Genomic DNA, 14,938 nt, shown 5'->3' with positions numbered 1-14,938 from the left:
TCTCTAGGATTATACCTAATTTGTCTGCTAGAACTGGCTCTTTCTAGTGTTGGCCGTCTAGTGTTTCTTTGTCTAAGTTCCTCTAAGAGCTCCCTATTGGTTTCTCTTATTTGTTCCTCTTCTATGAAGGTTCTATTAGGTAGGGTTTTTTCTGTGATATCCCTAAAGATGTCGTTTATTTCTAAATGGTCATGATCTTTCTTAATGTCTAGACCTGATTGGTTGCTAAGTGTTATGCCCATGACGTATTTTATGGTTATGGGTGCATTGCCTTCTTTCATAAGGTTTTTCTTTTGGAAGTTGTAATCTAGGATTAAAACATCCTGTATGTTTCTGTCTGTAATAGCTATGGAATATCCTGGATATACCGTGAACCCTATTTTCTTGTAGCATAGGTTTCCTGATATTTTTCCTAGTATACTTTCGTCATAGTTTCTGATTCTACCATCTCTGACAGTCACTCCTATGGGTGTGTCTAAGCCTTCTCTAAAAAGGGCTTCTATGAGAATTTCTATTCCTCCTACATGTAGGAATTTTATACTATTTCTTTTCTTTTTATCAATCTGATTGAAAACGTCATTAATCTCCTTCTTGGTGATTAATCTCATGCTATTAGATTCGTCTATTCTAGTAGCGTATTCTTTCGTGATGATATTATAATAAACGTGTCTTTGTCTTAAGTGTAGAGTTTTACTTAATTTCGTGAAAACTCCGGGTTGAAAAGTAAGTTCTTTCTTCTCGAACTTATGTTTGATTATCTCTTTAAATTTATCTTCAGTGAAGACCATACTTAAAGAGTATTCGTTCTGATTATCAATTTCCTCTGTGAATTGATTATCACTATTCTTGGTTATGTTTAGTAATTCTGTTTCCATGGCTCTGATACCAAAAATTCCTAGGAAAAGATCATAATGCTTTTCTCGAGGAAACAAATAGCATCGAACAGATGCGTACAAGCATAAACAGCTCTACACTGATCAGGCTTCTAACGAAGCGTCACAGAATACTGCAGAAACAAACGGGTTCGTGTTTGTAAAAGACTTGAAAGACTTGGCAGATTTTTTTCTCAAGAGTTAAATTACCCCTTATGGCCGTTTGAGTTAAAGTAGCTCTGTTCTCGACCCCAAAGACGTGCATTCTCTGAAGAGTCCCGATTATGAAATGAAGAGCAGTCACATTTGTTTTTGAATACTGATATATAAAATTAGACAGTTATCAGTCTAATAAGAAAATGGGAAGGAAAAATAAAGTGCTCAGAGTTATCACTGTTTAACTTACTGGGATATTTTCTTCTTACAATTTATACGCTTGGTTGAAAAACTCATATGCCACAGTTTCCAAATCACAATCATTTGCATCCTAATTAACACAACAAAACGAAGACAAGTCAGAATATTATCGCTCAAGGACTAGTATGTGACCAAACTGTAGTGTCAATTCCGGTGCTGGAATATTCACTAGAGCCTCAATGGTCAGCAACAGTGCAGATCATAACGATTGCAATTATTATAATTAAAAAAAAATATATTCGTGGTCAAGAGGTGTAAGGATTTCTAATATTGGATTTAGCAGGTATTAAATCAATACCTTGAACATCTCTTCTGTATCGTCGCTGCAGAACATCTCTATAAGATATGCAACGGATTTTTGCTCCTCCTTAAAGCCTTCTTCGTCAAGCTATAGATAGGAACACACAGACAAAAAAGAAAATATAAATCCTGATCGTGTTCCTTTCTTACCAAGTGGGTATCCATTTTTTTTAATAAAAGGACTAAATTATATTAGAAGAAAAAAGAAAGCTTAGAACAATAGGCCAGTCCCAAACAAGAACAGACATAAGAGTAAATTCAGAATTTATATCAAAGATGAAGAAAAATCTGTAATGATAAGTATGTCATATGAAATAAATCAAAGATAACCTTGTCATATGGAATCCCATCCAAATCCTTAATAAGCCCTTTTATCAACTCAAACAACGCTTCCACCTAAGATGAGAGAAGCCAAAAAAAAAAAAAAACGATTAATTAGATCTAAAGGACCATTTTGGATAAACGGATAAACGATGTGTCACTTTATATATACCTCATTAGCTGTTGCAATTTGGGTTTTATTCTTCTTGATGCTCTGGATTATAGAAGTGGCCATCATTTTATTTGTATCACTGTCAAGATATTCCATGACACGGGGATAGTTCGAAAGCTTCAAGGCAGTGACAATATCATTATATTTTTCTCAAGTGGGGCACTTAAAAGCGCGACAATCTGTTTTGTTGCCTTATTGTCTTCGATCTTCCCTTTGCCAGAGAGTTTATGCCCCGTGACCAAGAGATAATCAATGTTTAGCGCTATTTAGAAGTTGCTGACTGCAAAAGAATTCACAAAAGTGACAATTCCATCTACGGTCTAAAAGCACTGGGTGTACATGGAAAATGAATTCAAGCAGCAATGAATATAATGTTACAACTACAATTGTAGGCATATTGGCTTGTTCTTCAATGATCTGCATTGACAGCAAGTACGTAGTTAATTGCTTGGCATAAGATTTTGAAGCCAAAATATGGGAAATGTTCTTTTCTCTTCTTTTTCTTTAGGGAAGAAAATGAAAATACACTTGCTAGGTAGAAGGAATAACGACCGAAGTGAAATTTGAGTCATCAGTTTACCTCTTCAATGACAGCGCTCAATTCAAAAACATCTTCCGCTTTCATGTTTGCTTGGAAATAAATTTCTTGCAAGGACTCGAGCACCCTTGAAGCATCATAACTGGGGAACCTTTCCATTACTTGGGATAACATAGCCTTGATATCAACTTGTAATAAATCTTTGTAGACAATCGGGTGTTATTGGAAGAATATTGATATCGGATAGTTTTATTTCCAACCACCGAAGATTGGGGTTACAAACTAACACGCTCTCGAATACCTTCTCCATAGAACCAATGTGATAGCTCACGTATATTTTAAGATCGTGAATTCTCCCGTCCATCGGCAAAAAGGCTGAAATATATAAAGATGTTGACAATTTCCGGTCCATCAATTTAGTTGCTCTATCCGAATATCCGGAGCCAGCAACAAAAATGTATGGAAGAGTTTTGTCAAATTTAGCTTCCATTAGTTCTCTAAATACCGTGAGATTCTCTATAACAAGGATGAATTTATCTTTTGAGTTTACAATCTTCATCTCATCAATACGAAATGAAAGTTCTGTTCCACCAATGCTACAATCAAACTCATTCCCGCCATGTGTATTTGAGAAGGCCCCCCACTTTTCCTTTGGGATTCGGATCAATGGGCAAATTAACATCTCTACAACCCACTAATACGCACACATCTAATAGAGCTTTGTTGAAGAAACATTCATTTTTAATCTTCTATCGCAAACGGTATTCCAAGTCTCTGCATAGGATTCTTGTTTTTTCATCAAAAATCTTCTTCAATTCACTCAGCATTATATGAATATGTAAATTACGATTAGCTTTGTCTTCATCTTCAGGAAACATAAGCGATTTTACTACTATCTCATTCATTTCCATAGGATCGCTTTGACTTTCCGTCTTTAATTTTTTGCTCCGATGATGACTCGACGTCTTACTCTTCAATAGCACAACTCGACACAGTTTTGAAGAGTACATGTGCCATTTAGCCGAATGTTAGCGCACACGGAATGTAACATGCTTGATGCCATCTTCTAGAGATCAGGTTTACGAGAAAATAGTGGATGAGTTACAGAACTGCATGACTATAGAAGATGGCATCAAGCATGTTACATTCCGTGTGCACTCACATTCGGCTAAATGGCACACATACTCTTCAAAACTGTGTCGAGTTGTGCTATTGAAGAGTAAGACGTCGAGTCATCATCGGAACAAAAAATTAAAGACGGAAAGTCAAAACGATCCTATGGAAATTAATGAGATAATAGTAAAATCGCTTCTATTTCCTGAAGATGAAGACAAAACTAATCGTGCTTTATATATTCATATAATACTGAGTGAATTGAAGAAGATTTTTGATGAAAAAACAAGAATCCTATGAAGAGACTTGGAATACCGTTTGCGATGGAAGATTAAAATGAATATTTCTTCCATAAAGCTCTATTAGATGTGTACGTATTAGTGGGCTGTAGAGAGGTTAATTTGACCATTGATCCGAATCTCAAAGGAAAAGTGGGAGGCTTTCTCAAATACACATATGGTGGGAATGAGTTTGATTGTAGCATTGGTGGAACAGAACTCCCCCTTCGTATCGATGAGATGAAGATCGTAAATTCAAAAGTTAAATTCATCCTTGTTCTAGAGAAGCTCACGGTATTTTGAGTATTAATAGAAGCTAAATTTTACAAAACTTTTTCACGCATTTTGATTGTTGGTTCTGTGTATCCAAATAGAAAGAAAAATTGATGATTCGAAAACTGTCATAATCCTCGGATATTCTAGTTTTTTTTTGCTGACAAACGAGAGAATTCGCGTTCTTAAAAAATATAAATGAGCTATCATGTTGCCTATATGGAAAAGGTATTCAAAACCGTGTTTTTTTGTAATCACAATCTTCGATGGTTGGAAATAAAACAATTAAATATCGATATTCATCCGATACCACCGGATAGTCTACAAGATTTAAACGTTGTCAAAAAAACCTGCATGCATGCACTAATATGGCTTGATGAAGTTAACTCGGACACCGATTTATTAAAGGCACTCACCAAGATGAAGGATAAGAAGAAACTTAACATCGAAAACCTCCATTTTATCAAGTCACGTTATCTTGAAACATAATTTGGCCAGATGAGTGGTGCATCTTGTCCCCCACGGTATGTAATAATCAATCTTTAGATGCGTTAGTTCTTTTTATTTATAGTTCGCAACATAGATTAACTTTTATAATTTCATGTTTCTATACCTCAAATTTTCTTCATCTGCCTCAAATTCAAGTTTACGAAGCTGAAAATATTTTAAAGACAGACTTAGAAGTACATTGATAGTTTGCTAACTCTGTGAGATTTAGTTTTGCTAACTCTGTGAGATTTAGTTAAGCAGGATACTCAAATCTTGATACGATCCTAAGATAAATTTAATAAATTTCAAACAAGATAAGATAAAAATGGGGAGGGAAATGCTATTGATTCCAGAGTTATAAGGAAGCTACCAGTCTCAGACCCGTGCAAAAATCTGCAAGGAAATCGTCACTTGTCTCGCAGCTGCAATAAAAAAATGTGAAATCTCTCAATAATGAAAATCTATTAACCACCACCATATATCCCTTGTCAAGATTGAGCTACAAACCTTTCATGGCTTGACAATATGACTGTCCACTCCAATTCTTTGGCTATCCCCACCAAATTAATGCACTCTGTCAGAGAGCCTAATTCATCCACCTGTAGCCAAAATGGTGTACACGAATTTACAGTCCCACGGAAATATGATTAAAAGACGAGGACTTCTAGAGGTACCTTTAAAAGGAAGCTATTGCAACTATGTTCTTCAATAACCATGAACATTCCACCTTTATTCAAAGGATTGAATTCCGTAACCATGATTGTGTCACTTGATTTAGTTAACATGAGCAGTTCACTTGGTCATCCATATGAAACATATCTTCGAGTAACTCAACGCCCTCGTACAAAAGTGAACAATAAGCTTCATAGAGCGCATCACCACTGATCTCCGGCGAGCTGTGACTAGTCTATAGGAGATATTAAGTTGTTAATTATCTAGAGTATGCACCTAATTGTGAACAAAATTATAGTCTAGTCCATGCCTTTCTCCGACTAATTTTGATGGTTCGTATAAGATGAATAAATAAACAGATTAGCAGCTTTGTTTTGTGTTTCACCTTAGATTTGCTAAAGTAAGAATTCCTTATATGTGTTTTAAGCTTACAACAAAGTCAAGAATACCCACCTCTTTACTGACGTTCAGCAAGTAAGTTTTTCTGTTTGTATAAAGCTTAGGTGCACCAATTTTGATGCCGATTGACACCTAAACAGAATTGAAATTATGAAACTTCAAATATCTAAGTTTATTCACATGTGCTCCATAAACCAAGCAAAGGTTGGGGCACCTGAAAAAAGGAACCAACCTTGTCTTCGTAGCCCAGATTCTCAATGGTCTCCCACAGCGATAATATACAATCTTCGATATGCTAAATTCATACAATAAACAAAATATTTATTTAATGAAAGAAAAAGTTAAGCCTTAAGCGTACACAGCACGAAAGTGACTTACCGCGGTATTTGGGATGTAGGACCATCTATCCTCGTTAATTGCAATCTGAACCTCATTCTTGGCAGATGGATTCTATTTATTTATTTATTAATTTATATAATTTCATGAATGTAAGAGGGCGATTAAAAAGAACGACCATAAGAGTAAACAAGATTAGGAGGCATGAAAAATCTCTGAAAAGATATATATATATATATATAAAGACTTACAAAAAGGAAATTGATTCACCGCGAAATACTCGAGGTATATTCTCTGGATTGCGATAGAGGCCTCGTTAAATGAGTTTGCCTTCAAGCGCAGGACCACAAGATGCTGCGAGAATAAACAAACCAAAAAGTTCAACTATTATATCTCCGAAAAAACTAAAACGAGTAAACTGCAAAGTTATACCTGGTCAGCAAGTCTATTTTCCGGACGAAATCCACCATTAGTGACGTTGAAGAAGGAATTAGTGCCTTGAAGTCTGACCAGAATTTCTCGTCATCGATCAATCTATCTTCGACGTCGACTTCATCATATCCAGCAAGCTGATTAATATACTGCAAAGGAACAAAGTGGCAAATCTTTAAACTCTTCTGAGAATAATGCCAAGCAAACATCTCTACATGGCGATTTAAAAACAAGTAAAGAAAAAACTATAGGCTACTGTGTGAACATATCTAATTTATATTCATTGGCATGACTAATAAGCATGCTTTAAAACTCGAGGGATGTTTGTGAAACACTTTAAAACAAAATGTATAATTGTAACTTTTTGGTAAAACGCATGGGATATGTCTGCGAATTTACCTTGAAATTACAAATAAATTTTGTCATTTATTTAGTATTCTTGTAGTCAGAGAGAATTGGTTCTCTCAAATAAAGAACAGAGTATAATATCAAATACCTAAATTTCCCATAGTCATGACTCCTAATTTTGTGTTCAAAAATATTTTAAGTCCCTAACATGTGCTAGAAAATGTACCGAGCAGAGAAAGGTATTCTTCCAATTTACACATTTGGCAAGCTCGAAAAAAAAAAGGTAAATGATATCAGAAAATTATTTATATTAAAAAAAAAAAAGAGAGAGTAAGCACTCTGCTACTGCCGAAATACCTTCTTCAGCTCGAGTTCGCTCTCAGAAAACCCTAAATCGCAAAGATGGCCGAGGGAGAGAGATTTCTTGGTCGTACGATATGCGAATAAACCGGGACTCACAAACGACCTAGGCGGAGCAAGTGGGAGAGACTGAGAACGCCGAGAGAGAGAGACAGAGAGGAGAGAGAGAGAGAGAGAATTCGGGAAAAGAGTTTGAAACAAAAGAATGTGAAGGAGAAAAAGAGACGGGGATTTAGGGGTTTAATTAATAGAAATTTGTAAACAACTGAGCTACCTCAAGGCTCAAACTTTTTATTCTCATTATAGCCAAATTTTTAAACAATTTTTTTTTTTGAACGAAATTTTTAAACAAATAACCAACGTGACGAGGTGGCAGTTTAAATTGTGTGATGAAAATTTGAAATGTGGTATATATCCTCTAAACATTATTGTCTTTGTTTAAAGAAAAAATTATACAAAATAGTAATTTGAAAGATTAACGAAATAATCAAAGTTTTAACTTTTCAGCAAAGTAGTTAAATTTACGTTTTCAAAAAAAATTTGACAGCCAAAATTAAATTTTTTGACGATTATTATAAGTAATTTATCACTTTAAAAAAAATAATCTTGTGGACAAAATTTTTTTTGAAACCAAATAACTGCATTTTAGCTATTTCACTAAATTAAGACAAATTTTGACTATTTTACAAATTCATAACTATAAATTGGTTATTTAACTACTTCACCATTGTTTAAATACGCATTTATTTTTTCTGATTATAATTTATGTTAATTAATTATGACATTGTATTTCTTGATTTATAGAAGTTATAATTTGTGTGTTGTTTGGCTTGATGCGGGAGAAGAGGAAATCATAGAAGAAGACCACCGCTCGTCGACGACTAATAACTGCGATTCAACGTTTTTTCTTCTAATCTTATTCCTCAGAACTCTCTTTTATTTATGTTTTGCTTTGGATTTATCTTTATAGTTTATTTTAGTTTATTTTGCTTATCTGTTACTCTCGACGCCATATACTAATTCTCGAAAGGGTGATGGTGTAGTGAGTTTTGATTATGGCTATGGATTCTTTTTAATTGAAGTAGAGTATTTATTTTCACTCCATCTTGCTCTGTTTAATTTAATTATGATCATAATGCTTGAATGTGATTAGCTACCTCGTTCATGACATTAAAATTGACTTGAGGCTTGATAAAAATTATGTTGATTATGCTCCTAAACTAAATTACCGTAATACATTTCTAAACTAGAGATAGCTAGGCTGTTACAGAGTCGTATATACATTCTTGTGTTTAATGCTTTTAGGAGTTGAGATCGAGAGATTGGATGCAGTGCTGTTAGAGCTTGAATTTGTCGTGCCATTCTCGCTGTTAGATCCTTCCGTTGACTTGTGGCTTGGTCTTGAACTTGTAACCTGACGAATATCCATGAATTTTGTAACACTTGTCAACCGTATGACCGGTCATTTTGCATTGTGTGTACACCGGTCGATCTTTATCCTTGAACTTTTGCTGATCTTCCCGAACCGCTAAGGCAAGCGAATTTGATTGATCACTCGCTGCAATTGAGTCAAGACCAACGGATCTTTGCGTCTCCTCTTGAGTCAACATAGCATAGACCTTGTTTATCAGCAGGATAGGCCACGAGCATGAGTATAGGTTTCATTAAGCCCCATGAGAAACTGCATAACTCTCTGATCGTGCGAACTCGTTCAATTTCGCTTTTCCTCAACAATTGCAGACACATGTGCAATCATGCTTGAAATTACACAATTCTTCATGGATTGACTTCAATCTCGTGTAGTATATTCCAATAGACTTGATCTTGTGCTAGGTTTACGAATTCACGCCTGAGTTGGAAGATTCTATAGTCGTATAACTTTGTATTCACTATTTCTTAATATCTCAAAGTGTAAATCTCCTTCTTGTGCATCATACTGGAATTTGAAAACATGTACCGAAGCACTGTCTAAAAACAGCTGGAGAAAAGGAAAAGGAAAAAAAAAATTCCATTTGAGCTTCAAACCTATAGTTGATGTTTCATCCGATAGTGATAAGATTGTATTTCTCTCCCACGGCGCCGCCTTTCTTTTTCTTAGACTCAATGTCCTGCAATGTGCTGGCGAATAAAGCTCTATCTTTCGGATCCACAATTGCAAACTCGCACTGCATTTTGTTTCTGATCAAGTCAATCAAGTTTTGGATCGGCGCAGCAGTGATCTGCGGGAGTCCCTTCTCATAGAAATACAGATAACTGTCGATAAAGATTTAAAAAGGTGGTTTAATGGGTTAATGATTCGATAAGAATCTCTGAAATTCATTGATAAACTGATACGAGAATACAAAGATCAGCTATTTACTTGTTTAGTATCTCGACAAGGAGCGTTGTACGTCCCTTACCCAAAACTTCTTTTGCGATTTTTACTGCACACTCCAGGCATTCCAGTACCCTGGTTTATATTAAAATAAAACAAAATAAAACAGGTTTGTAAAGAAATCAGAAATTGTGAGATAGACATGTATGGTGACTCAGCTCACCTTTCTCCGTCCTTCATGTTTTCCTGATCATCGATCCAAAACAGATGCGAACAAGCACAAACAGCTCTACTCTGATCAGACATCCCAAGAAGCTTCCCAGAACACTGCAGAAACAAACGGTTTCGTATTAGTAAAAGACTTCGACTAGTCTTTTTGAAAGACTTGGCAGATTTTTTTCTCAAGAGTTATATTACCATTATGGCCTCATCAGTTAAAAGAGCTCTCTTCTCGACCCCAAAGACTTGCATTTTCTGAAGAGTCTCGATTATTGAATGAAGGGCAGTCACTTTTGCTTTTGAATCCTATTATAGAAAATTAAACAGTTATCGGTCTAATAAGAAAATGGGAAGAAGAGAAAAAAAAAAAAAAAAAAAAAAGTGTTCAGAGTTATCACTGTTTAACTTACTGGGGTATCATCACCACACAGAGTATACGCTAGGGAGAAAAAATCATATGCAAAGGTTTCCAAATCACAATCATTTGCAGCCTAAGTAACACAAAACGAAGACAAATCAGAATTATATCGCTCAAGGACTAGTATGTGAACAGACTAAGCATTTCGATACCTCAGCACATTCCAAGTACAACTGTACTCTCAATTCTGGTGCTTCAATATTCACTAGAGCCTCAATAGTCTGCAACAGTTGAATCAGTATATTAAGCAGCTAAACTCGTGTTTACAGACTTTCTAAGGCTGCTAATTAACTTTAACACCAGACGGGTAATGCTGCCTATGCAACAATAGTCACCCAAAAATAAGTAGTGACATAAAAATCACTTTTTTGTTTTGCTGCTTTGAAAAAAAAAAAAAAAAAAAAACGGGAATTGAATCTAAACAGCCTTGCAAGCTTGAACTACCTTATCTAATAGTTGAAATAACTTCATTGGTGACGTTGAATCATCCTGCAATTGCCTAGCCAGCTGCCATTCAAGATAGAATCGCGTAAGCATAAAAAAAAAGGCTGATAATGAACCATAGGTTCGTAAAAACCTACAAGCGACCAACGTTTAAAAAGGTGTTTTCAAGGGGTGCCTTAAGCGGCCAAGTTTATTTGATTGCACTTAGAAATTTTATTTACAGCAATTTTAATCTCACTATTAAGTTCATTTTCAGTAAGATTTGATTTAGTTGGTATTTCCTTGCGTGTGTTTTATGGGCCTACATATAGAGGTCTTTTGATTAATAAATATATCTTTCATCAATTAACTTTAATTCTCAAGGGAATTTGGTTGAGAGAAAGACTTGCTTCCTATCTCTTTTCAACGTTTTTTTGTACCTTCCTTGTGCCTCTGGAATAAATTCCGGCAACTCACGAGATCGAAATCCCGGGCTCATATGAGAGGCTTTCCCTAAAAATTCAGATACTAGGTGCCATTAAACTAATATATTACTTCACAATGACATTCTTCAGAAATTCATCCTGTCTACAGACCCTTAACCAGACTAGTTTCATGGGAACTGAAAAACACAAACTTGATTCGATGACATGTATGATTAAAGAAGCTAACCACTAGGCAAGAGGAAACAAGGGGAGGAACAGTAAAAGGTAAACGTTTTGGTCGTCCAGCTGCCAGTATATGCTTCTGCACGGCAGCTATGATCTGCAATCGATTGCAATTATAGCTATGTTCGTGGTCAAGAGGTGTAAGGATTTCTAATATTGGATTCAGCATATATTAAGTCAATACCTTGAACATCTCTTTTGTATCGTCGCTGCAGAACATCTCTATGAGATATGCAACGGATTTTTGCTCCTCCTTAAGGTCTTCTTCCTCGAGCTATAGAGATAGGAACAAGCAGACAAAAGAAAAAAGAAAACCCTGATCATGTTCCTGTCTTACCAAGTGGACATACAATTTTTTTAAGGGTCTTTTAGCTATATAGCCATTTGACTTATAGCGTTTTGTATAATAGCCAACCTTTTGTAAATTTTCTGTAAATAGCCACCTCAACTTACTTACGGCATTCAAAATGACAAAAAAAAAAAACCCAAAATATGTGGAAATGTTTTTGGGTATTTTTGTCTTTTTGAGTGTCGTAAAATAAGTTGAGGTGGTTATTTACAAAAGGTTGGCTATCTAGCAATTCTTAGACTTTCGGTGGCTTATTTGACTAATTTTTTGTTTTAAAAGACTTAATATATTAGAAGAAAAAAGAAAGCTTAGAGCAATAGGCCAACCCCGAACAAGAACAGACAGGCTGTAGGAGTAAATTTAGAATTTAAATCAAAGATGAAGAAACATCTGTAAAGATAAGTATGTCATGAAATAAATCAAAGATAAGTATGTCCCATTCAAATCTTTTTTTTTTTTGGGAACTGAAAACACTAGGAATTGCTAGGTGGGTACCTTTGAGGAGGCTCCAAACCAAGACCTCTTGGAAATAAACCAATCCAAATTATTTTAAAACCTTTTTATCAACTCAAGCAATGCTTCCACCTATGATGAGATGAAAAAAAAAACCCATGTCTCAGAACAAAAGGACCATTTTGGATAAACGGATAAACGATGTGTCACGTTATATATACCTTATCAGCTGTTGCAATTTGGGTTTTATTCTTCTTGATGCTCTGAATTATAGGTTACGATGTGAACATATTTGATTTATATTCATTGGCATGGCCTATAGCAAGCTTTAAAACTCGTGGGATGTTTGTGAGACACTTTAAAACAGAATGTATGGTTGTAACATTTGTTAAAACGGAGGGGATATTTTTGGTGATTTCCCTTAAAAATGTCATATAATTTAGTATCCTTGTAAAGAAACCAAGTTCAATATCAAATACCTAAATTTCCCGTAGCCATGACTCCTAATTTGTTTTTCATAAATATTTTAAGCCCCAGCTAGAAAATGTACCTTGCAAGGAGAGATATTCTTGCAATGAGCACGGGCTTCACACAGTGCCACGGAGATTGCCCAATTCACTCGTCTGGCAAGCTAGAAAATTAAAAAAAAAAAAAAGGTAAATGTTATCAGAAAACTATTTAAAAGAAGAAAAATAAGAGAGAGAGCAAGCACTCTGCTACTGCCGAAATACCCTCTTGAGTTCGTCCATAGAAATATCTTCAATACTTATGTCCAGAACATTTTCAACAGCGTTTTGCTCCAATGGATCCTTTAAAAAAAAGAATCACAAATAAGTGAAAGTAAAAAAATAAAAGCTATATAAGATGCTCTCTCCATTCTCTCACATTTGTTTTCTTCTTCTCTTTAATTTGGCCGGTTTAAACAATTCTTTGATTATTCTAGTTCTAGTTATATCAATAATCAAGAATGTACACCAAAGAGCAATTCAAAATCTACCTTTCCCTTCAATTTGGGGGACAAAACCTCGTTGACGTAAAAACAGACCAAGTCTTTATTTTCACCTTCACAGCACCAAACAGGAAGAGAAGAGCGTGTACAAGTTTCTTCAGATAGTGTTAACACAATCTATGAACAATCAAACATGTTGGAGTTATTGCGCTGCAATTTTAATTCGAATTTACAACCCAAGAACGATAAAATCGGACCTCCATTGCTGCGACGTCGTCCATTTCAGTAACTCCAATGCTTTTGATCGACGTTGGCTGTAAAAAGATACAGTTTTACGAATGAAATCAATTTTTTTTTTTTTATAAGACGAAAATAAAACTTGAAGACACTAACCTGACTGGTACATTGACCACTCTTTGAAAACATTTTCGCATAATTTTCCCTTTTCTGTATCTTCATCGTAACCCCTTAAATGAAATTGGATTATTAGTGTTGAAACCCTAAATCGCAAAGATCGCCGAGGGAGAGAGATTTCTTTGGTCGTACGATAAGAGTTTGAAACAAAAAGAATGCGAAGGAGAAAGAAAGAGAGCGGGGAGAGAAGATGATTTAGGGCTTTAATTAATAGAAATTTGTAACCAAACCCACCTCAAACTTATTATTCCCATTATAGCCAACGTTTCCAAATTTTTAACAAATAACCAACGTCGTGAGGTAGCTGTTAAATTCGTGTGTAGACAAGATATGGCTGGCTAGCTTAAATGGATACTTGACAAGATATGGCTGGCTAGCTTTATCTTTTGCTCAGGGTTAAATAGGTATATAGCCACACTGTTATAAGGGTTTTAGTTTTAGTCAACATTCTGTTAAATTTACTATTAATAGCCACATCAATCTATTTACAGCATGTTAAATGACGTGAATGACCTCAAATAACTTTAGCCAAATTCCGCTCATTATTTTCAGCCCATTAATTCAAATAGAAAACAAAATATTCGGCTATAACTACTCGCACAAATTGAGGGAGCATTTAAAACTCAATTAATGCATATATCTATACTCTCTTTATCTCTACACAACCGATAAAAGCAAAATCAACGCTCTGCAACATCGGCCGACGCTCCACCCTCTGTAACATCGACTCTGACACTCGCTCACCCTCTGCAACATCGGCCAACGCTCGTCGATGGTGACGGAAAATGTGTTGTGCATATCGGATTGGATTGGTGGAGGGATTACATGATTTTTTGTATTTTTTTCTCTCTTCTTCTTCTTCTTCTTCTTCTTCTACTTTTTCATCAGAATTGCTGGTAGTTTTGAGTGTATGAGATTTGTTTCAGTGATTGTGAATTTGCTGAAATTTTGGTTATGGTGAATTCTTATCAAGTATTGTAAATACAACATTGATTTACAGCTAATACCAATTATTTCATCGTAAATGCATTGTAAATACAAAGCATATTTACAGTATATTCGTGTAAATAAACTGAAAAAAAAATTCTGGAAATATTTTGGACGTTCTAAAATTATGAAAACAAATAATAAAAATAAATGAAAAATATATTTGCAGATTTTATCCATAATGAATTGCCACGAAAATATAAACTAATTAGCTAAAGCCAACGCTGAAAATTTCCAAATACACGTTAACAATCTTTCCAAATCGGTTAGATTCAAAATTAAAAAAAAAACTGCCTAAATCTTTTTAAATCGGTTAGATTTAAAATTTAAAAAAAAAACGCCTAATTCAAATAGCATGCGTAATAAATAAGGGTAAATGTGTAAAACTAATTCAATTAATAAGATAACACGTAAGCAAGATGGT

At 34.9% G+C, this 14,938-nt stretch overlaps 2 protein-coding genes across 5 annotated transcripts; both read right to left on the bottom strand.

Moving 5' to 3' along the window:
* Positions 1–941: 941 nt before the first annotated feature.
* Positions 942–7,540, bottom strand: LOC149403477 (enolase-like). 4 transcript variants are annotated; one of them, XR_016296046.1, is made up of 15 exons: positions 7,318–7,540; positions 6,613–6,761; positions 6,432–6,534; positions 6,077–6,139; positions 5,899–5,976; positions 5,448–5,680; positions 5,281–5,372; positions 2,663–5,195; positions 2,461–2,499; positions 2,083–2,362; positions 1,920–1,985; positions 1,588–1,677; positions 1,279–1,359; positions 1,083–1,191; positions 942–1,006 (listed from the first exon to the last, which is right to left on the bottom strand). XR_016296046.1 is itself a non-coding variant. In XM_089608858.1 (9 exons), the coding sequence occupies exons 6-9, from the start codon at positions 5,556–5,558 to the stop codon at positions 4,876–4,878; spliced, it is 318 nt and encodes a 105-aa protein (XP_089464984.1). In that variant the 5' UTR covers positions 5,559–5,680; positions 5,899–5,976; positions 6,077–6,139; positions 6,432–6,534; positions 6,613–6,761; positions 7,318–7,540; the 3' UTR covers positions 4,402–4,875. The 4 variants fall into 4 exon arrangements, 1 of the variants encoding a protein (XP_089464984.1); XR_016296045.1 differs by lacking the exon at positions 7,318–7,540 and adding an exon at positions 7,187–7,212 and having other exon boundaries at positions 2,083–2,499; XM_089608858.1 differs by lacking the exons at positions 942–1,006; positions 1,083–1,191; positions 1,279–1,359; ... (2 more) ...; positions 2,083–2,362; positions 2,461–2,499 and having other exon boundaries at positions 4,402–4,938; positions 5,144–5,195.
* Positions 7,541–9,170: 1,630 nt separating this feature from the next.
* On the bottom strand, positions 9,171–13,579 carry LOC149403476 (vacuolar protein sorting-associated protein 35B-like). Its single transcript, XM_089609823.1, has 14 exons — positions 13,507–13,579; positions 13,371–13,427; positions 13,162–13,290; positions 12,896–12,973; positions 12,715–12,795; positions 11,547–11,636; positions 11,367–11,459; positions 10,716–10,778; positions 10,424–10,492; positions 10,264–10,344; positions 10,052–10,159; positions 9,858–9,961; positions 9,680–9,769; positions 9,171–9,573 (listed from the first exon to the last, which is right to left on the bottom strand). The coding sequence occupies exons 1-14, from the start codon at positions 13,570–13,572 to the stop codon at positions 9,360–9,362; spliced, it is 1,323 nt and encodes a 440-aa protein (XP_089465949.1). The 5' UTR covers positions 13,573–13,579; the 3' UTR covers positions 9,171–9,359.
* Between the last annotated feature and the right edge of the window lie 1,359 nt (positions 13,580–14,938).

Source organism: Urtica dioica, chromosome 3 (genome assembly GCF_054948205.1).
Source record: "Urtica dioica subsp. dioica isolate 48M chromosome 3, U.dioica_male_clone48M_v1_H2, whole genome shotgun sequence".
In the NCBI taxonomy this organism is placed as follows: domain Eukaryota; kingdom Viridiplantae; phylum Streptophyta; class Magnoliopsida; order Rosales; family Urticaceae; genus Urtica; species Urtica dioica.
Note: the sequence above shows the minus strand (reverse complement) of the source record. Positions and strands in the feature narration are given on the sequence as shown.

Excerpts from the sequence above, each read along its gene's own strand:
- LOC149403476 (XM_089609823.1), bottom strand. The coding sequence starts at position 13,572 with ATGAAGATACAGAAAAGGGAAAATTATGCGAAAATGTTTTCAAAGAGT. Across the intron at positions 11,637-12,714 it reads AGAATATCTCTCCTTGCAAG|CTCGAGGAAGAAGACCTTAA; the intron begins GTACATTTTCTA and ends CTATCTCTATAG. Across the intron at positions 10,493-10,715 it reads TATTTCAACTATTAGATAAG|ACTATTGAGGCTCTAGTGAA; the intron begins GTAGTTCAAGCT and ends CAACTGTTGCAG.
- LOC149403477 (XM_089608858.1), bottom strand. The coding sequence starts at position 5,558 with ATGTTAACTAAATCAAGTGACACAATCATGGTTACGGAATTCAATCCT. Across the intron at positions 5,373-5,447 it reads GCAATAGCTTCCTTTTAAAG|GTGGATGAATTAGGCTCTCT; the intron begins GTACCTCTAGAA and ends TTTTGGCTACAG. Across the intron at positions 5,196-5,280 it reads ATATTGTCAAGCCATGAAAG|CTGCGAGACAAGTGACGATT; the intron begins GTTTGTAGCTCA and ends TTTTTATTGCAG.